At 41.0% G+C, this 22,661-nt stretch overlaps 1 protein-coding gene and 1 pseudogene across 3 annotated transcripts; one reads left to right on the top strand and one right to left on the bottom strand.

Annotated features, from left to right (window-relative positions):
* Positions 1-189: 189 nt before the first annotated feature.
* vars2 (valyl-tRNA synthetase 2, mitochondrial) lies at positions 190-20,231 on the top strand. 3 transcript variants are annotated; one of them, XM_041225775.1, is made up of 30 exons: positions 190-216; positions 1,550-1,777; positions 2,900-2,981; positions 3,295-3,395; positions 3,744-3,865; positions 4,403-4,469; positions 4,928-5,025; positions 5,553-5,634; positions 6,306-6,425; positions 6,578-6,686; positions 7,561-7,649; positions 8,454-8,544; positions 9,157-9,284; positions 10,403-10,506; positions 11,209-11,290; positions 11,678-11,754; positions 12,405-12,492; positions 12,805-12,910; positions 13,154-13,224; positions 13,374-13,499; positions 13,708-13,812; positions 14,055-14,123; positions 15,579-15,657; positions 16,518-16,645; positions 17,186-17,338; positions 18,253-18,468; positions 18,971-19,082; positions 19,166-19,341; positions 19,475-19,624; positions 19,777-20,231. In XM_041225775.1, exons 2-30 carry the CDS (start codon positions 1,559-1,561, stop codon positions 19,855-19,857), a joined length of 3,231 nt encoding a protein of 1,076 aa, XP_041081709.1. In that variant the 5' UTR covers positions 190-216; positions 1,550-1,558; the 3' UTR covers positions 19,858-20,231. The 3 variants fall into 3 exon arrangements, with proteins under 3 accessions (XP_041081709.1, XP_041081708.1, XP_041081710.1); XM_041225774.1 differs by having other exon boundaries at positions 190-425; XM_041225776.1 differs by lacking the exon at positions 6,306-6,425 and having other exon boundaries at positions 190-425; positions 19,777-20,230.
* Positions 20,232-21,963: 1,732 nt separating this feature from the next.
* LOC121298602 overlaps positions 21,964-22,661 on the bottom strand; it is a 6,074-nt pseudogene continuing 5,376 nt past the window's right edge.

The raw sequence follows: 22,661 nt of genomic DNA, 5'->3' as shown, positions 1-22,661 counted from the left end.
ATTAAGGTTTCAAATTCGCTGTACTTAATGCAACATTAAACGCAAAACACCAACAGAATGATACAACGGTATTGATTTTTAAACTATGGCTAATAAGTTTACAATACAAATACAAAATACAAAAGTTTGTGTACCAGTCGTCATGGAAACCAGGAGGCAGGCTCTGAGCACGGTGGGGTGAAAGGTAAACAAGATGGTGGCACCCTGTGCAGAGGAGTGAGTGTCACTGATAGAGACAGACTTTTAAAATATTTTTTATTGAAATGCAAGTCAGAGAGACACATTGCAATATGCAATTCAGAATGTGTGCTGTGTCTTGATCTTAGAACAGCACTGCGGTTTAATAAGCGCCGTCAAAACTGAACATGATTTAAAAAAAAGAGCAAAAACGAGAATTATTGAAAAAGCGAAAAAAAAACCCCAAGGTGAAGTAATCACTTATCGTTATTATTGTATCACTAATGTATTGTTTTATTTGGGTGTTTTAGTGCATATGTTTACAACTTACATACAGCAGAGTTAGTTCATATTTTGTTTTATTAAGTCATGTTATTTCCGTTAAAATTAAATTCCATACGGTATTATTTTCTAACTACAGTTTGTTTACAACCCTTCCAAAAACTTTATACTATCTTCTGCTATCAGACGATAGTTGTTCCAGACGAAAGATATATATATAATATATATATAGATATATATATTATATATAGAGAATATAGAGAGAGAGAGAGAGAGAGAGAGAGAGAGAGAGAGAGAGAGAGAGAGATACACTTTAGACCAATTAGTAGAATTAATAGACGATCACTGTTAGCTAAAGTTGTATACGAGTCTATACATGACTGTCACAGCTCAGGAAATAAAACGCCGTTTTTTTATTTGGTGAATTAGACTCACCTATTCAAAAATTTGCAACAAAAACAGCCCTTAGTCATTTTGGATAAATATATAAGTTATAATGGACTTTGAAGTTGATATGGTGTAAAAAAAAAACAAAAAAACAAAAAACAAAACAGGGACTGTGGAGTTTATAACATGTTCATTTTTTTTACTGTGTAACTCGAAAATTTGATTATTTTCAACTTTTGAAAAATGTTTTTACTTTTTTCCCCCTCTTAAGCTCTTTTCTAAAACGTTGCGTGTCGGGTTTCTCTGATTTTAACCTGCGTTTTCCTGGTGTCTTGCCTGCAAGAGATCTGCGTCAGTTCTACTAAAGACACACAACATAGTGCCTTTCACTGCCTTGCCACTTTATTAGGATCTGAAAGTATCTGGATACAAGTGCAGCATTGTTGGACAGACTTGCTCCACATTGATGATTAAGTAAACTAGGGCAGCTTTAAGGTCCTGTAGAGGGCACTTGTCACATCATATCACAAACCAAATGTGCTTCTTTAATTCAGGGTGAAATCCTATCAGGTAGGGAGGTCTTAATAAAATGGCCAGAAGGTGTGTGTGTGTTATATTAACAGTACATTCTGAAATGGCTTACCCAATAGGGAGACTATGCCAGAACTTCAGTGTTCAGTGTGTGTATGTGCTGGTATTACAGGCCTGGGTGATGGCCTGCATGTGTAGGTATGGCAGCTCAGTGGCTCTCCGACTGCGTTATGGGGGAGCGGCAAGAGGAGGCTCGCTGGGGCGGAGCTACAGCAGCAAAGAGGCTGGCCCCGCCCATCCGGATTCGAACCCCAGCCGACTACTGAGAGACAAGAGCGAGAAGGAGAGGAGGCAGAGAGAGAGGCTGGCGGCCATCCGTGCAGAGAATACACGAGGAACCGTGAGTCATGATACAATAAGACAGAAGTGTTGATGAATATCATCTGTGATAATGGTGCAATTTCCCCTCCATATGCAATGCACAGCTATAACTATAAAGTAGCTTCAGATTTCATTAAATTAGATATTTTATTTCCTGGCCATAGTAATAGTAAGGTCAATAAGGTCCAATAAAGTACTTCAGGGTGCAGTTGGACTAGAAACTTGCATGGACACCGGCCCTCCAGGACCGAGTTGTGCACCACTGATATAGCGCCTTCTATAATGGACCACCATCACAAAGTGCTTTACAGAGGTAGGCTGTGAACTGTGTATTATATGCAGAGTCACTTGCAATAGGATATTGATTTAACATCTTATCCGCAGGATGGAGCACAGGGAGGTTAAGTGACTTGCTCAGGGTCACACAGTGAGTCAGTCAGTGGTAGAGGTGGGATATATATACACAATGATAGAAAGAGTATGTGGGGCTGACAGAGTTGAAAGGTCATATTGCCGCTTGATTTGAATGGAACGAGAAAGGCTACTCAGTTCCATCTTTTAGGATTCTCCAGAGAAGCTCACAGCCGGTTAAAGGCAGATTTAGCGTAAAATTGTAATAACAAAAAGAAGCAACAGAAACACAGAACCAGTACTTTAAAAAAGTAATTAAAATGTCGTTTCAAGATGCTAAAGTGTCCTAATTAAGGGTTAAATGGCATATTGTGTAGATCTACATTTTTAATATGACGTGTTTAATGTATACTATCGTTTCATGTGCTTTATCGTTCTCTAATTCTGTTTGAGTCTATTTACCAGACTGGCTATTCCGAAATATTCCTTCTTGACCACTCCTCAAAGTTACATTTCTGGAGTAAGGTTGTTTCAGAAATGACCACTAGGGCCGCGCAGCTGTAGACTCTGCCCCCTCTGAAACTGTGCCCACTTTGAGTTAGATCTCTATATGCAAAATCATCCTTGCGGTGGGGATAGAAATTACAGCTGCGCATCCACGTGCGGACGGTTTTTCAAAGCAACTCCCCGCACAGCTTTTTAGAAGTGTCTTGAAAGAGGACATTTTCTGTTGAAATATCTCGATATATATGTTTGCTGAAATGACTGTGCATCCCTCGGGCACTTGCAGGCTTGTGAGGAGAGGCAACTGAAATGGACAGAAAAAGAGAAGGTCGTTTACAGCATCCCAACCAAGCCTGGAGAGAAAAAAGGTAACATTCATTGAATCTGATTTTATTCCATGCACCCAACCTTATAAGAAAGCAGAAGACCTTGACCACACCCCAGTTTATACACATTCACGTCTAGCTTGGAAAGCAGCAGACCGTGATGACAGTCCAGTTGGTGCACTTATCCCCAAGATTAGCGTGCTGCAGACCTTGTGATCCAGTTTTTGCACAGGTTTATTACTTGTTACTTTTTCATTGCTGATATAAGAATGTCCATCCTTTAACACAATGTAATACCTAGCTGAATCATGCATTTTTTCCTCAGTGTTTTATTTGTCAGTGTATTTTTCTGCAGACACATCGGTGCCATTGCCTGCTGGCTACAGCCCACAGTATGTTGAAGCCAGCTGGTATGCTTGGTGGGAGAAACAAGGCTTCTTTCAGCCAGAATATCATGTGAGTTTTAGAGGAGCAATCAGCAGCCAATTTCCTAATCGATTATCAGACAAGTAATAATCAATCGGTGCATTGAGAACTCTTTGGTATTCATTAAGAAATTATGCATAGTAATGTAATTATGCATTGATAAGCCTTTATTAATGTAAAGGAAGAGCATTTTTTTTCTCAGTATATTCTCATTACAAAAATCAATACAAAAGCGCTCTAGTCTAGCAACATGCAAGAAAATCATGCCTTTCTGGGTAGCTAGCTTTGTAAGACTCTCAACATATTTCAGACTAACATCATTTGGAAAAAACGTTTGTTCAAAGCCATTGATCCGTTCTTTGTTATTTCCGAAACTAGAGCCGCATACCTCATGCCGTGGAACGCACTTATTCCCTGTGTATCCCTCCGCCCAATGTGACCGGATCGCTCCACTTAGGCCACGCCCTCACAGTCGCCATAGAGGATTCCCTGGCACGCTGGTGAGTCCAGAAGCATTGTGGGACATTTTGTTTTTGGATCCACCTGCTATATGAAACCAAGTCTTTAGCAACAACAGCTATCAGATTTTCAAATATATGTTATGAGGCTTTCCATCATTCTCAGTGGTTTTTGGATTGTGTTGCTTCAATAACTTGCATTATTTTTTATCTGATTCTGCCTTCACTAGGCTGTGAGCTTGTCTGGAGAATCCTAGGTGCCCGGACTGAACAGCCTCCCTCATTCCATTCAAATCATGTAGCCATGTGACCTTCTCTGTAGGCCCCACCTACTCTCTGTCTAGACCATAGATTTAGAGTAGGCGGGGCAGTAAAGGCAGATTTAGAGAAAAATGATAAACGCTCAGTATTGGAGCAACAGAACAGAAATCCATTCAGAATGCTCGCAAACACCATAACATGGAAGAACCAATATAAATATTAATAACATTCAAAGCAACTTAAAGCACGATCAAACCTAAAAGAGTACAAAAAAGATATATATGTATATCCCTGTTATACCATTATTGTGTCTTGCAGGCGGCGTATGCAAGGCTGCAAGGTGGTGTGGGTGCCAGGATGCGACCATGCAGGTATTGCAACACAGGTTAGTCCCAGTTATCCTACAAATTACACGTCAAGGGTAATCACAGTTCATCGATTTGTACTTCAAACTCAGCTCAGTGCTCTTGCCTCAAGCAGACCAAATCACAGCCAAGGTACTAGGAAACAGCAGTTAATTTATAGTGTTGGGTTAGAAACTGATGTAAAAAAAAAATAAGTGAAGAACCAAAATATTCTCAGCACAGTAAAAGGTAAGGACATGGTAATAAAACTAAGACGAGGAAAGAAAATAGTTTTTTTGTCACTGCTTTAAAACATTTTAACAAAACTAAGTTTCATTGTAGTTAGAAGTGTAGAAAAATGTGAGGGTCACCATTTCAGTGTTTTTATTTTTTGATGCCAAACTGCTGCTGTGCATTACTCAGTGTGTTAGAATTGTTTCTCACGTGACAGCTCTTGGCAATTACCTGCATATTACTGACTCTTGTTTGTCCCTCGCAGGCAGTGGTAGAGAAAAGGCTCTATCGAGAGAAGGGGCTTCGAAGACAGGATCTGAGCAGGGAGGAATTTCAGCACGAGGTCTGGAGATGGAAGGAAGAGTGAGTCGGCAGAATACAGCAGATCTTATACGCAGGCTTTTACAATCGAACTTAAAATACTTTTAGTGGCATCTTGATTATTTGTATGATTTCAAGTTAAGATAAGGTACCGGTAATATGGCCTGCAGTAGTTAGTCTTGTGTACAGCTATGGCCAAAAGTTTTGCATCGCCCTATAGAATGAACTAATTTAGCTTCATCAAGGCGAATAAAATACTTCACTGCTATTATGGCTTCCGGATTTGTGATATCACTCATTCTTTGATTACATGATGTTAAATGAAAGGTCTAAATTGTGTTAATTTATTTTTTAAATTTTTTATTAAATTGTCTCAGTCCTAAAATTCTAGGTGGTGCAAAACCTTTGTCCATAGCTGTGGGTACCAGCCCTTTTACTTACTCCTCAGCACGAATTCCTATTTAGCAAAATTAAAACTTAAAAGTGACTCTCCCTAATCAGCTGTTCAGAGTCCTCTTTCGAGTGCTTGCTATGATAATGAGGCTTACATTGCATTCACACTTTTCAAGGAAAGGAGATGAGATCTACCACCAGTTAAGGAAGCTGGGAGCTTCGCTAGACTGGGATCGAGCCTGCTTTACTATGGACAAGGTAAGCTGGGCTGAGACTCATGTTAATTTTCAGCAGGTTAGCCATTTCAGCTTCAGCTTGAGTTTGCAAGTTTGAGGGGACTGACCCAAAGTTGTTGTGACTTGGTTCAAGCTGTGCTTACCAGTTGATGTCAGCTGTTTAACTTTCAACTGAGCTAAGAGTTACATTCAAGCGAGTTTTAGTTAAATAGTAATAATATTTTCAGTACAAATAACTCAACATTGCAGCAGAAGAAGCCAGAACCACTCTGAAGTATTGCTAACAGCATAGCACAGTAAGGGAAATGTAAAAAAAAAAAACCTATTAAAATGACATTTCGAGCTGCTTTCTCTCGAAGCGCTATTTGGATTATGCAGGTTATACAAACGTTCTGTAGTTGAAAAGTTTCCTGCTCCCTCTAATTGCCTTGCTGCAGTTAGAACATGTGATCTACAGCAAAGGTACCAGGATGCAACAGTTTGTCTGCAGTGTATTCACAACCTTAATTTATTTGGATAAAACATGTGAAGAAGCAAAAGAGAGGGACCTGTCATAACGCTAAATAAAGCTTATCAGAAGAAAGAAAGTAGAATTCCTTTAAGCAAACTCTTGGTTAGTGGCTGATTGTGAACCGTAATCCCTATAGCCGGTACTGAATTTGTGTTGCCAATTTAAAAAAAAATTTTCTCCAGAAATTCTCGTCGGCCGTGACGGAAGCCTTTGTGCGTCTCCAGGAGGCGGGGCTTATCTACCGTAGCCACCGATTGGTCAACTGGTCCTGCGCCCTCAATTCAGCCATTTCTGATATCGAGGTCAGTGGCTTGGTACAAACCAAGAGCCTGTCTATCAAGGTCTTTACACCAAAGAGAGGGTTTGTATTTCTGTGAAAGGAAAAGCAGGACTGCAGTGTTATGAGGCTAGTTTCTGTTTCCTCATGATCTCATCAGCGCTGTCTCTTACGCAGGTGGACAGTGTCCAGCTGTCTGGACGGACGCTGCTGTCTGTCCCAGGCTACCAGGAGAAAATCGCCTTTGGAACAATGGTCACCTTCGCATATCCATTGGAAGGGGAAGGTAACAAGAAAGCATACTTACATTTTGCTTAGTTTAAAAAAATTTTTTTTTGACGGTGCCTTGCTTTTTATAATTCAATCTTTCTGAGTGGTTCTTATTGCAAGTACTCAAATATTGTGTTTTAAATTTTGATTTATTTATTTTTTTTATATACAGTATGTATGAGTTCACGAGCTGCTCTTTGATTCTCGTTACCTGGCATTGATGTAATGCCTTCAAGTTGCGCCCTCTAGTGCACAGCAGTATGTTGTCAGGAAAACTATTGGAAACTTGTTGCCAACGTTGTAGATCACTAGATGGCGCTGGTGCTTACTTTTTCAAAGACATGCTGATAAAGTCTTTGTTGCATCCATCTTATTGCCGGCAAATAAAACTGAAGAGCAACTCTCAAACTTATAGTCAAAGCACCTTAACACAGACTTAAAAAAAATGTAACAAAATACAGCATTTGAGTAACGTCAAAGATAACCACCACAAACATCACAGCAAGGAAAGGGAACAGTAAAAACAAATTCATATTTATACATTGAAGCTACTTTAAAGAGAAACTTGATGTGGGTTTGGACTATCACAGTTACATTAACTCATATTTAACTGTTTGTAAAAATGTTTGTTAGGCCAACATAGCAAATGAAAGCCCACGACAGGTAGGATGGGTGGAATTATGGCATTAGGTAATTCCACCTTTAAGAACTAGAACTAGAACTAGAACGGAATGCAGCGCACAAGTAGAACATTCTAAGAATGAACATGATTATGTCAATCAGAAAACAATGTGGTGACCGTTCACTCAAAACGATGTAGTGATGCACTGAAGAAGGTGCACGGGAACGAGGCTGTACGTTTTTTAAGGGTGTCTCTTTCTGTGTTGCAGAAGGGGAGATCAGTGTGGCTACCACGCGCCTAGAGACAATGCTAGGAGACGTTGCTATAATTGTTCATCCAGAGGATCCCAGATACACTGTAAGTGGCATGGCCTGTGATTTTTAAATCTGGACCAGAAAATCAGAAAGCCAGTAAATTCAGTAAAATCTCAGCTGCAGGCACACTTCTATCACTGTCGGCAGCTCATTATGATCTGAACCAGCCCCTTTTCAGTGCCATCTGGTGCCAGCGATGGAATCTATAGAACGGAGCTGCATTCAGCGGGCTATTCTAGGAAATGCTTTTGAAGTCCCTGAAAACAATCGCTTTCAAAACTTATATGGAAGTGCTACCCACATCATTCTGTGCAGTCTCTCTGACTGGAACACTCATCTAGGTCCTGTGCAATTTGAAAAAAAAAAAACATTTACTGCCATTCCTTTCCAGATCATTTTGTAGAAATATGCCCCAGTTCATTTAAAGTCCCCTCCACTTAATCCATTTTCCCCTTACATTATTAACATGCCAATGCGAGCAAGCAAAACCAGAGCAGATTCATGCATGAGTCTGAAAACACGCCTCTGCAAATGCACGTCAATGTTTAACTCAAATTGAATAGTTGCCAGTTCCAGTGCCCATCCATTACATAATGCAGGCTGCACAGTTATCCTGTCGCACCGTCCTCACTATATTCCAGCACAAATCGATTCGGAAAATGCTCAATCCAGGTCGTACTCATAAGAAAAAAAAACTATGAGAACAAGCCCTGCACGGTCATTTTGATCCAAAAATGCTATTTGGGTTTGAAAAATGTAGAAAATTCTCATTTTAAATCAGTCCCATCGAGCCTCTTCCTTGTGTGTCTGCAGTCTCAGTGCAACGTTTTTTTGTTTTGTTCTTCAGAATCTCCATGGCCGTCACGCCCGCCACCCCTTTACTGGGAGACTGCTTCCCATTCTCACTGACCCACTGGTGGACCCCAAACTGGGCACAGGTAACCAGATTGATCTTACTGTAGCGTGTCTCACCCTGGCAGTCCATCTGCACCTTTAAACACTCAGTCAGCTATGGCCAAAAGTCTTGCATCACCTAGAATTTTAGGAAGATATGATCTTATATTTAACATCATGTAATCAAAGAAACTTCAAAATGATATCGCAAAAGTCTGACGGAAACCATACCAGTAGAACAGCATTTCATATTAGATTTTGAAATGTCATGATTTTTCAAACGTTATCAGTTTTTCATTAAGTATATGGAAAGCTATATGTAATTCATTGTGTTAACTTGTCTTAACTCTTAACTTGGAACCATGTTTTTGAAACCTCATACTGGATAGGTTCTACAATAACATCAGAAATGTTTTCTTTATTTCTATTATAAATAGAAAAAGAGGAAGTTGTTGCTTGTATAGAAGTCATTAGAATCCACTCCCCCATATTAGACAGCACAGAATCGTCTGTCTCAAGTGACTTGCCACTGGGATATTCAGCTGTCTTCCAAAGAAAGCCTTTTACACAAAACATTATTTTTGTTATGTGAGGAATGGCCTATTTACAGGCCAGTTAGTTTGTATTCTCGCTCCTCAATCCTACGTTCTCCCCAGGCGCTGTGAAGTGCACCCCCGCCCACGACCCCCGGGACTTCGAGGTGTCGCTGCGCCACGCCCTCCCGTGCCTCTCTGTGATTGGAGGAGAGGGCACCATGACAGAGCTCTGCGGAGACTGGCTGCAGGTACGAATGTGCAGACCGGACAAGAACGAAAGAAAGAAATTGGAAGCAAATAGATTTTTTTAACTTGCAGACTGTAATGAAAGTAAAAAGTATCCTGCAGAAAGTGGGGTTCTGTGGTCAGGTCTTCAATCCCTCCTTCGGTTTAAAGATAGTAGTAGGACTGCACTGAGTGTACCCCCAAGCAGACAAACACCCCCACCCCCCTATCATTTAAAAGAACAGCAACAGAATGCCTTGATTTTGATGGTTCCTTTATTTTATTATGGTAGTCTGCTGTCCTAGTGCGTCTTTATGCAATTACAAAATATTGTGTCCTATTTTATTTGTTTGTAGGTCTTTGTTAAAGTGCTTTGTTATGAGCTCAGGGGCTGCTCTTCAAACTTTTGGCCATAGCTGCAGGCTAGATCAGCCAGGGTCCTTATATTAGTGCAGCCAGAACCATCTAGTGCACAGCAGTGTATTGACAGCAAAACTTTTGGGAACTTGTTTCCGTAGTGGCAGATCGCTAGATGGCGTTGGCTGTTGCTTTCTTGAAAATTCTTTCAATGAGTCCTTTATCTTACAAAGCTCAGGGGCAGATAGGACTAAAGCAGGCTTCTCAAACTCGGTCCTGGGGACCCCCTGTGGCTGCTGGTTTTCATTCCAACCGAGCTCTCAATTACTGAACTAGACCCTTAATTGAACTTAATTGCTTAATTAGACCTTTTTACTTGTTTTCAGCTCTTGAACAGTTTCAGTTGAAGTTACTTATAAAATGTTATAGCTAACTTGAAATAAGCAATTGTTCAAGAGCTGAAAACAGGTAAAAAGGTCTGTTTAAGCAAATTATCCGTTCAATTAAGGGTCTAGTTCAGTAATTGAGAGCTCTGGTTGGAATGAAAACCAGCAGCCACAGGGGGTCCCCAGGACCGAGTTTGAGAAGCCCTGCTCTAAAGCAAAATAGCTCATGAACCTAAACAACACTTTAAAAAAAAAACACAGAGCCTGGGGATTGTATTTGTAAGCACATTTGTCTTTTAATTTCATGAAAGTAATTGCTGTTTTGGGAACGGTGGCATTTTAAGCCCCCAACTTTAGCCGTTACAGCATACCAAAAGTGTTCTCTTTTTCCGAGTCAGGGGGTGAAGCGATTTGAGGCGAGACAGAGAGTCCTGGATGCCTTGAAGGAGAGAGGACTGTACAGGAGCACCCAGGAACACTCCATGCTGCTGCCTCTGTGCAGGTAACAAGAGCTAGCCAGCACGGCAGAATCCACCCATGTTAGATTGGTGTGAAATATCACAGCTAGATTAAATAATGCACGCTGCTTGTTTAGAAAAAAAAAAAAAAAAAACTTTGAAAAGTTTCAAATGGCCCAGTGGCCTCATAATGTCTCTCAAACATCTAAGTAAAGCTGGTCCCAAGCAACACTGAGTCTGAAGGATGTAAGGATCACCACATTTGTTCTCTATGGTATTTATTACTGATGGAGTGTTGGGGAGGGGGTTCTGATTTAAGAACATCGGCCTGCAGGCAATCTAAAATATTTCTTTTAACTATTTCAATGCTTTTGAGAGGTTAACTAAGATTTGAACAGTGTGCACGATACAAAAACACACTGCCTGTGGCCGTTTGGGGTCTGGTTTTGACCTTGATGGGATAGTTGAAATCTTGTGAGAATGTCCTATATAGATGGATAGATCTCATTTTGGAATATCATTCAAATATAAGAATGGACAAATCCCATTGATATAAGTGGCTAAGAAGATCAAAGGACAGTAATTCTCTGAATTCAGCTGCTTTATACGGGTTTTAACAAACAATCTTTTGTTCTGTTAATCAAACAAATGCAATTTGATTATTTCATACTTGGGCTCCTGGGTTATTCCACTGTCCTTATTCGTGGAATAGCTCCAGTACTCTGAGTCTCTGTCTCTGTGTGTAGTCGCTCAGGGGATGTTGTGGAGCCCTTGCTGAAGAGCCAGTGGTTTCTGCGCTGTGATCAGATGGCACGCAGGGCGATGGAGGTAAGAGAAAGACTTCAATTTGATGGATATACAGCTACGAATTCCAGTCAAAGATATTTGTACCCTTCCCTTACCAGATTTTTTAGTGATTATTTTTATTTTTTGTATGGTTCTATTACCCAAATATTGAGATTTTAATCAACCTGCTCACCACAAAACGGGGGCTAGAGAGATCAAAGGTCCCAACTCAAGCTGTTATTAGGCATTAATGATATTATCGATTTATCAGATTACAATAATCAAGATCGCTTCGTTTGTAACTCAGGTTTTCAATTTGAATGGCCTTATTGCAGTTAAGTGCAGTTGGCATACACATTTAGATATAATATAAAAATTATGAAAGTCCTAATTCTGGGATTCAGGAATGTTTTGTGCTCTGTTCCGAAGGCAGTGGATGACGGCCAGCTGGACATCATTCCCAGCTTTCACAAGAAGACCTGGAAAAATTGGCTGTCGAATATCAGGTACCAGAACTGGAAAGAACACTGGAAACTTGAGAGTTTATCAGCCTGGGTTTCACCCCAGTTAGCATGAATCATAATCGGGGTATGTGAGGCTGTACACGTTTAAACACGAGGGGCTAAATATATACAATTAGGGGTTGTATTAAAGTATTGTACCCATTTTGTTCTGCTACATGGGCCTCAAATATGCAGTTTTGAAAGAAACACATTACAGCAAACATGATTTTTTTATTTTTAAAACAGACAACTGTTACACACTAGGTTACAGAAAGTCCTCAGTTTGCTTGCCTTGCCTTCCAGGAAGTCTGTTACTGCTTTTCTTCCTAGGTTATTTCACCCCAGCAGTGTTTTTGGGGTGAAAGCCTGTGTTACTGGCTCAAAGTCGTTAGGGGAAGAAGCTGTAGGTCACACTCAGTATTTTGATACTAAAATAGGATTTCCAGATCAACGTTTCCTTATTACATTCCTCCAGAGCCTTCTGTGTGGACATTGTTGTCTTACCAGTTTGTCTACAGTACTCTGAGACAGATTTAGCTGCAAGTTGGTAGGCAGATAAGTTTCCTCTCTCTTTGAAATTGTCTTTGATTGTCTTGCCTGACCTTCTTAATGGAGTTTAGCCAATCACTAACTGCCTATCATTCCCTCTCCAGTGATTGGTGCATCTCACGACAGCTGTGGTGGGGCCACCAGATTCCAGCCTATCGTGTTTCCTTCCCTGGGTCATGTGATAAACAAGAGGTGAAGTGTATTTTTTTGCATTTTGCATTGTTAGTAATTTTTTTAATTTTATTGCTGCAGCTGTTGATATTTTAAAACACGATTATTGGCTTCATTGGCATTTTCACGGCAACCTCTCATTGTTGTGGAGTCATGAGTCTCATTAATGAAGCTCAAATGAAACACAAAAGGAAGACTGTAGTAAACTGAACATGATTATGTGGCACTGTCTGTCTGCCTCACTGTCTGTCTGTCTGACTGTCTGTTTGTCTGTCTCCCTCTCTAGCCTGTCTGCTGCTTTAACATTTTACCCTGGTCCTTCTTTTCAAGCAGGATGACAGTGATGCACTCTGGGTATGCGGCCGGAACCAGGAAGAGGTCAAAAGATCTGCTGCTAAAAAGTATGGGATTCCTGAAAGTCTAATCACAGTGACACAAGGTAAAGCCCCTCCCCCAATTGGAAATGACATCAGTGCCACCCAGCCCGATCGAAACCAATGCTGCAGAGGTGAAATGTAGGCGAGGCTGTTGAATTAGCTGGCTCTGTCTGTGTTACCTAGCCCCTGCAGACTGGAACCCAGGCCTCCAGAGGTGAAAGGCAGGAGAGAGACCGAGCCCGCTAGCATCGATCTAACCCTGTGTTGAGTCTGTTGCATTATAATCGAGGCCTGTCTCGTTTCAGACACTGATGTGTTAGACACCTGGTTCTCCTCTGGGCTCTTTCCATTCGCCATGCTGGGCTGGCCGGAGCAGGTAGGGACTGCAGTTGTCAATACGTTTTCCATTTTGTGTTTGAATCCTTATCCTCTGATACATTGTTAGGATCAGCCCTGTATCGATCAGAACAGTTTCAGTGTGTACGCAATGCTTGAGTCCAGACTGACTTCACTTCCTGTTTCCAGACCCCAGATCTGCATGAGTTCTACCCAAACAGCCTCCTGGAGACAGGAAGTGACCTCATCTTCTTTTGGGTAGCGCGTATGGTGATGCTAGGGCAGGAATTGACCGGTCAACTGCCTTTTAGCCAGGTGAGCCAGTTACTTCTACCAAGTGAACGTGTCGAAGTGTGTGTGTGTGTGTAGCTATAAAACATCTGTGTCACCTTTTTACCTTTGGAATGGATTATTTCCAATTCAGCTGGAAACCGTGATCCTAATGGCGGCTGTATTTAACTGACTCGCCATTTACTTTTGTTCCTCCATTAATTGAACAGGTTATTTTTTCCTCTCTCTCCAGGTATTTCTGCATTCAATGGTACGAGACGCTCACGGCAGGAAAATGAGCAAATCGCTGGGAAATGTCGTTGACCCTTTAGACATCATCTCGGGCGTGTCTCTGCAGGTACAGCACTTTGCAGACTGTCCCTAATTTTACGCACCCGTCTTTGACACTGCAAAGGTCAAGGACGTTCTTCATGGACCACTAGCATCATAATACCAAAGATATGTGTTTATAATACAACCTATTACCAATACATTATTCTGTCTATAATAAAGCAATATTCTACTATTAAAACCTTTTAGTGCAAAATAGAGATATTGGACTTGGATTTGAAGGGTTTTGTTTGTTTTTTTTTCCCCCAGCGGCTGCATGAGAAAGTACAAGAAGGGAACCTGGATCCCAGAGAGATTTCAATTGCACTGGAGGGACAGGTGAGCCCAAAAGTAACCTGAACCTCACCTGGTGCCAAACGCATTTAGTACTAATTGTATCTGTAAAAAAAACCTGCAGGAATTATTTGGTTACCCCCTGTAATATAAAAAGAATGTGTGTGCGCGTCCTGCTGGTAATAAACACCAGCGCCATCTCTGACCTCAGAACCGCTTTACAAAGCGAAATCAGCAGACCAAAAAGACGTGCGGCTTTCAAATGATTGCGATTTCTGTGAAGGAAGGCTAGTCCTCTTTAAGAAAACATTTCAACAATGATGTGAGTGTGGGATTTCATCAAATCATTTATAACATATATTATAGCAAATGAAGTCTCCCCCTCCCTATGGTACATGTGAGACTGTCATTCCAGGGTTTTGGTGGCATTTGAAAATCACTCAAGGTGGCGCTGTAGTGGTTTATAAGTAGGGCTTCTGATTTTCGGTTTTAACCGATAAACAATAAAACTCATGATACAAAAAACAAAAATGTCAGTGTATAGTCAGTGGAAATGGTGACTCATTTCACACTGACCACCCCTTTCCCATAAAAAAACTACTACAAAAAATACTTTTCCCAGTGCAGCTGGGAATCCCTCCTTCCTGACTTAATTTTTAATTAATTTTAACTCTATTTAAAACAGAATTGCAAATTGTGGCGAAATGTAAAAAAAAAAAAAATAAAAAAAAAAATAAATGCCAACACATAAAAACCCCAGAGGAATGTGCCCATTGTCCATAAGGATTTCGTTGTGGAAAACAGCAAAGGAAAGAAGGTACAACATATTTTGACAGGAAGAAAAATGCCCAAGCGTTTTAGAAAGTAACCAAAAACAATAACTTCATACAGTATAAAAAAAGCGAAAGCCCTGGAAAAAAAAAAAAAAAGATTTACATAAAACAAAAAAAAAATAGCTAAAAATAAAATGAATAAAAACCGAAAAACAGAAGCCCTATTTATAAGTCATCTGAAACTCTCAGGGTAGCCGTGTGGTTCAGGGGCACTAGTGTTGCATCACCCTATAGAATTAGCTAAGTTTGCTTCATAAAGTTGAATGAAACCTGCTGAATAATGTTATGTTAACATATTGAATTACAATCGGCTTTGTAGTTTTCCATATCCTTATTGAAATACTGATAAATTAAAAAATGTGACATTTTGAAATCTAACATGAAATAACTGTACAACGATTATGGCTTCCAGTAGACTCTTGCAATTATCAATTTGCAGTTTCTTTGAATACCTGATGTTAAATGAAATATCTATATTTTGTTGATATGATTTGTAATTTTTTTTTTTAAATTAAAAATCCTAGTCTAATTTAAGTTGATGAAAAGCTGTTGGCTGTAGCTGTACACAGAGTTCTACGAAGAGTGTTCCCTGAGCGGCTATTAGATACAGCATTTGTTATCTCCAGTATGTGATGTCACTGTTTCCTGTGCTTCTCCTGGTTTGCAGAAGCGTGATTTCCCCAGAGGGATTCCGGAGTGTGGGACAGATGCCTTGAGGTTTGCACTGTGTTCACACCGTTGTCAAGGTGAGAGAGACTTGTTCTAGTATATATATATATTATATCTATATATATTATATAATATACTATATATATAATATATATATATGTGAAATCACTTAGTTCGAGAGCAGCTTATCCAGCTATGGGGAATTTGGTAAGGACATTTTTTTAGCTATAGAGAGTGTCAGACACTAAAGGCCAGAAGTGGGCAGATGTCACTATGCCTGTACTTCTAAACATGCAAAATCCATTCATGGTTTATTGATGTTCATGGCTTTTATTTTTTTCAGCCTAAAATAACATTCATTAATTGATTAATTCTGGATTCCCTATTCCGAACCTTACTCCTTATATATTACATAATTAGCACATGCATGCTTTCAGTATTCAAAGCCTTTTGTGAAGAGACTACACTTTCGCTTTGTTTAGTAATACAGCTTTCTCAATCCGTATAAATACGTGTTGTATTTCAATGGTTTTGTTTGCTCTTGCTTTTGAATAAGGAAGTGTTCTCAGTCTACTGTTCATTTTTTCCATGTGAATTACTATTATTATTAATAGTTTGTTTGGCAGATGCCTTTATCCAAGGCGACTTGCAGGTGTTACATGGCAACACAAGGTTACATGGTGATAATATGTTACTGTTGTAGTCTGTTTGAAAGTTTAACCATACTTTAGACTTGTTGCTTAGTCGGCTGTCCTCGTTCTTTGATTAACTGCAATGTTTCATGACCACTCCTGGTGTATCCTCTATGTATATGTCCCTTTGTTCTAACTCTGCTGTCAGATTGTGTATGTACAGCAGTGGAGTGGGAGCGCTGTGGTACGCATTGCTAAATCAGTTGGATTGTGTGCTCCAGTGGCTGAGTCATTTGTTGCTGCAGGAGACGACATCAGTCTGGACGTCGGCCAGGTTGTGAGCGCTCGGCACTTCTGCAATAAGATCTGGAACGCTGTCAAGTTCACACTGGGAGCACTGGGAGACCAGTTCGAACCACTGCCCCTCCAGGAGGTGAGCTCTCTCTCTGCTCCTTATAATAGTTTAGCATAGGAGAAGCATAGCAAAGTGGAATAAAATATTGTGAAAGCATGGGTGAGCATTGCAAAGAATAGCGAGGTATAGTGAAGCTTCTTAAATGTAGCAAACCAAGGTAAACTATGATATATGCCCAGTGTAACCATGGCAAAAGCATGGCAAAACTGCAAAAGTACTGCTCTGCCCCTCTGCTCTTCAGACTTCCCACAGGCTCACCAGTTCACAGCATCTCAAGCACATATACATGGCATGGCCAAAGAGCTTGGATTTGGCCCTGAATTATAAATACAAATGAAGTTAGTCCTGTGGCATGTGGTGCCTGTGATAAAGCTGCCGTAGTTTATTTAGCCATCTTTGCAGATCAGGCTCTCCCAACAGTGCTTGTACTCTGATGGCGATGGCTCCTTTCAAGACAACAATGCACTGAGAACTGTGTGAGGCAACAGTCAAATGGAGTAGAGCAAGTATAAAGGTGAGGAGAATGAAGGTTTACAGCCTTTGTCGTGTGTGTTTCAGGTGAGTCCCGGCAGTGCTGTGGATCGCTGGGTGTTGAGCAGACTGTATCACGCTGCTGTAGAGTGTGAGCGTGGGTTTGAGCGCTACGACTTTCACGCAGTCACTGTAGCCATTCACAGCTTCTGGCTGCACAGCTTCTGTGATGTCTACCTGGTAAGAGGCAACGCGGCGTTGGGAAGACATCCAGGGTGATTTAATAAACAGTGTTATTATACACTGCAGAGGATTTTTCAGCCAATCAGAGCGGCCGCTGTATTCTACAGCGCATCACAAATTTGTGACATTAACCGTACCGTATTGAGTTCCGACCGTGCTTTATTCTCAGTTTTGGTACGGTTGACGTTGATGCTTTAGAAATACACACCCGAGGCACCTGAAATTCTGCAGTGTCCATTCACAATTCACAGCGAATCTCAGCAACTTAACAGTACTCCCTTCATCAGCCTTTTTCCTCTTTTCAATAAAAATCACCCAAAATAAAGCTAGCTCTGGAATGGAAAACAAATGCAGCTGGATATTTTTATTTTAGACTTGAGTGTTTACAATAACGCAGCGTGTAACAGTGTTCTAGGATTTCACTTCTACTCAGAATTCCCTCATGTTTCAATTTGATGTTTCACTGAATTGACTAATTCACAGGCAGGCCATATACTAACTGTAAATTTAGTATCGTGATAAAATATTTTGACAGGACTGATTTACAGGACGTGGAATAGCGTCTCATTTTCTCAAGCTGCATGTAAAAATGTAACATACAGCTACGCAGATGTCCAGACTGAGGCTTCTCCATACACCCCCACAGTCTGATACCCACAGTAACCTGTGCTAAATAAAGCAAAACAGTTTCATCACAACTGGATAAACGGTTTTCCATATGCAAAAAACGTAAGGGAGACACACAATTTGAAACACACAGAATGCTTTAGTTCAGCACACTGCAGAAGGCACTAGCAAAAAAGCGTGTCTACTTGACTGTATTATATCAGAAATTAAACCCAACAGTTTGAACTGCCATGTAATGAAATGCTCTGCCTTGGGTTGGCTCAGTGTGTGTGTGTGTCTTGCAGGAGAGCGTGAAGCCGGTGTTGCAGGCAGGCTCCTCGGAGCAGGCAGACAGTGCCAGGCAGGTGCTTCTCCTATGTGTGGGACAGGCCCTCTCCCTGCTGGCTCCCTTCATGCCGTACCTCTCCGAGGAGCTGTGGCAAAGACTGCCGAGGCCAGCCGGACAGGAACCCAGCTACCACAGCATCAGTGTGGCACCGTACCCAGCACCCAGCCAGCTGGTAAGAGCTGAGACTGTGAATATGTTTCTGTGTGTGGAACCATTCCCAGCTCCCAGCCAGCTGGTAAGAGCTTAGACTTTGCATGTGTGTCTGTGGGGGTTAGCGTCAATGCTTGGTAACTTTGAGTAAATCTATGCTAATAAAGCGCTGGACCTTAAAAAGCCAATCACATTTTGCACATATTTATTAAAAAGAGAATTAATTTCCTCGTGCGGTGGGGAAGAATATACATTTTTGAAGTTGAAAAACTAAAACTATTTTAAATCTGTGTTTCATTTCTGCATCTAAATGTACTTAAAGTTCAATTGCCATGTTTTGATAAATGTCTCGTGCATGCAAGTTCGTTTGTTTTTGTGTGTGCACCTGTCAATTTTTATGTGTGTCAGTAACTGTAAGTGTATCTCTGCCATGTTTGGGCACGATAAAATCGATTCAAAGTCCTCAAAAACGTGTGTGTGGGAATGATAAACCAACCAGTCACGTCTCTCTCTCTCTCTCTCAGGCTCACTGGAACTCTCCTGAAGAAGAGGCCAACTTCCTGTTTGTCCAGGAAGTAGTTAGAGTGGTGAGGTCACTGCGGGCAGAGTACCAGCTGACCAAAGCACGGCCGGAGTGTAAGTGTGAGACAGTGTGAGAAAGACAGTGCCTCCGTGCCACACATTACTAACTGACCTTCCTCTCTCTCCCTCTATCTCAGTGTATATCCAGTGCAGTGAGCTGCGCTTCAGAGAAATATTAGAATCCTTCTGCACTCCTGTTCAGGCTCTGTGTCGGTCGGAGGCGCTATTCCTTTTATCTACTCTAGAGGGCGCTCCCAGTGGCTGTGCAGTTGGCATTGTCAATGACTCCTGCCAGGTCTACCTGAAGATACAGGTAAGAGACAGAGAGTGGCTTGGAAATCAGGAGAAAAATGGTAATGCCTTAATAGTGGAGAAGCAGAACCACTCTGAAAGATTCCACACCAATGTGTATGTATTCGCTTGTGTCTTTTTGCTCTGTGTTTCAGGGTCTGGTTGATCTTCAGAAGGAGGTCGCTAAGCTGGGTGGGCGCATGGAGAGGCTACAGGCCCAGCTGGACCAGGCTGTGGCCAGGACCTGGGTTCAACAGTATGAGGAGAGAGTGCCTCAGCACGTCCAGGAGGAAAACACACGCAGGGTGAGAATGTAACCATGGCTTTAAACATGCAGCTGCAAGGTACACAGTGCTGACAGCTAACCAGTCTTTAACAGTGCCCCTGCCCCAGCAGCACAAACCAGTAGTTGAATATTATTTCTAGTCACGATAACCTGTCCTTCATTTTATTTCAGATCTCTTCCACAAAGGCGGAGCTAGAGAGAACCCAGCAGATGATCGAGAACTTCAAGAGAATGTTACCTGAGCGACACTGAGTGACACTGAATCAATAACAGTGTGTAGTACCACATTCTACCACACGGTGGATACACTGAGTCTGTAGAGGGGCGGCTGCTGTAGTACCAGACAGTACCAGGCTCTCCGAGAGACTGAGAGAGGGCTGTACCTCTTACACGCTGAAATGCAAAACCAACCTGTACAAAACATATGTCATTCCCACTGAGAAAGTATTGGATAGCCAAATTTTAAGGAACAGGATTTTAACACTTCTTTGCTTCCCTAAGTCCTGTTTTCATATAACGATCATGTTAATGACTGAGAAAACGTCTCATATTCTGGATGTTAGGTGTAAAAATCAATAAAATCAATACGAAATGCAAGTGTGTTATTATACTTTCTCTGCCAAGCTCAATAGAGCGCGATCTCTCCAACTGTGCCACAGAGAAGCTGGCAACTTCAACTTGTATTCCAATACAGTTTAAAGCTGCAGAGTTCAGTGTCATGTGCACAATGAAACATGATCCATGGGTTAGCGTTTACTAAACTGAAAAATGATTCGCGCACGAGGCAGCTCCATTCCTGCGTCTGTACTTTTAAGCGGCACACTGACAGCCTCATGATGTATTGGAAAAGTGAATGAAAGGCAATGAAAAGGTTCAGGGAAGTTTAATGGCCACACAGCCCAGCGCGTTATATACTGCGTACATTCCAAGCGTAACATTTTAGTTTTGTAAAGGATTTAAATTAAGTAATAAAAACATGGAACTTGATTAAAATAAACAGCTGTGTACGTGACACTGTGAATAGTTTGATTTCAGCATGCATTCTTTAAACACACTGATCCATTTTTTTTGGTGGAGTTGCCACTTTACCAGTAGCAGTTAAAAATCTGGGATGACATTCAAAATTGAAACTTGGTTTGGACGTTCTTTAGTACAAGTTATTGAGGCAGTCAGAATGATATGGCAATGTTTGTCTTTCTGCCTGTCCGTACGTCACACTCGTGTACATAGTGTGGAGGGTGAATTTCCTTACTGCCTCCTCGTGATACTGGTGGCTGTGTGACTCTGTCTTGCCAGCTATCAGGTGGGGTTTATGGTTGCCATGGGTTACTAGGTCAGTTGAGCACACATCCTCACAGGAAGTGGAAGAACAGAGGGAGGAAGAAAACAGGAAAAGGAGTGGGGAGTACTATTAAGTTTTCCTGATCACCCCCCTCCCCCCTCAGTGTGATTTCAGAACAATCCAGGATAGCACAGTGCTGACTGCAGCATCTTCTATTAAGTCTACGCTGTCCAAGACAGTATTAAAGTGTACGATAATATTGTTTTCCGATTTTTCCAGTTGTCTATAATGCTATATGCTGTGTTTGAAGCTGATAGGGAGTAATTAGGTAAGTCATGTTGTTTGGGAGGTAAGAAATTCAAGTGGAGATTATTGTTTTGCTATTCTTGCATTTTAATTAACAGAGCTATAGCAACACTCACCGCATGAATTCGTTATTATATAGCAACTGGACACAGCTCTATTTTCTAGGGAGGTCTGTTGTTTGGTTGTCACTCTATAACAACGGTAAATAAAGCACACCTGTTCTAAAAACTGCTGCTTCACAGACACTCCAGCCCTGCGCTCAAAAAGATAACCCTTTCAGGGGACTACAAATGATTATTTCAGACAAAAAAAATGTACATTTAATACATTATATTACATAATGACAAGTCAAGTCTCAGGATTCTTATTGCAATTACTAACAAAGTGTGTTTTTTTTTTATTTGTCTACTTTTAGGGGCTGCCCTTTAATTCCAACTGCCAGCCACAGACTCATGTAACACAGGCCATAAAAGGCAATGTGCCAGTGCCATCTAGTGAACACCTACTTACCTGCAATACACAAAAAACTTGATTTACAGAAGGCGTCCTCTAGATGCCGCCAATGCTTATTAAAATAAACACTTCGCTGAAGAAAAAAGAAATAATTGCATCTTAGTTTTTGTTTATTTTTTCATTAGATTTTTTGTTATTTTGCCAAGAAATTATGAAATTCATTCAAACGGCCAGCCGTCCATACACACACAGTCGTCTACCCACGTTCAGGTCAAACCAGCACACAGACAGACAGAAACAAACCAACAGTGCTGTCTTCACAAATTGCAAGCCTAAAAAGAGAGAATCACCAAATAAAAATCGAAGAGGTTCCGATTCGCACAGCACCAGGGCCTGGGCAGTGCTCAAGTGTAGTGCAGTCATTTTACTATTATGATCTGTGTGAAAAAATCAAAACAAAAAACAAAAACCTTTAACTTAAGAGGACATACAGTTTACAAAACAAGCGTGAGAGATCCAGCATTGAGTAACTTTTCATACTTCTGAGTGACTATATTACATTTTCTTTTCACCAGGTTCTCATCTTCTGCTCGTTCAAATCCAAAGACGGAATGGCTAATCGCACCGTTCCACATTGCAGAGCGCGATTTTGTCCTCCAAATTCAGTTGCTTAATTTAGAATATTAACTATAAAAATAGAAGCTACACCAAGTGTATGTGGTCACGAGGATGGCTGCAAGTAGCCCAAAGGGGGCTTGTGAATAATTCAGCCATCATCTTTCATGTAAAAACAACTGTACCCCGTGAATATTTAATATTCAACTCTAAACGGTTCTGTTGCTCTTCTTTTTTTTTTAGATTTTAAGCAGACGTCATGCTTGCAAGCACATTATGTTTAGCCACATGTCTTGGAAGGTTCCTGTTTCTTCAGACTTTTCAACTGTTGGCTCCACCTGCCAACTGAGGTGAAAGGTCACAATATCACATGATTTTTCAATAACCAGGAAAAAGAGAC

Source organism: Polyodon spathula, chromosome 24 (genome assembly GCF_017654505.1).
Source record: "Polyodon spathula isolate WHYD16114869_AA chromosome 24, ASM1765450v1, whole genome shotgun sequence".
NCBI classification, from domain to species: Eukaryota; Metazoa; Chordata; class Actinopteri; order Acipenseriformes; family Polyodontidae; genus Polyodon; species Polyodon spathula.
Note: the sequence above shows the minus strand (reverse complement) of the source record. Positions and strands in the feature narration are given on the sequence as shown.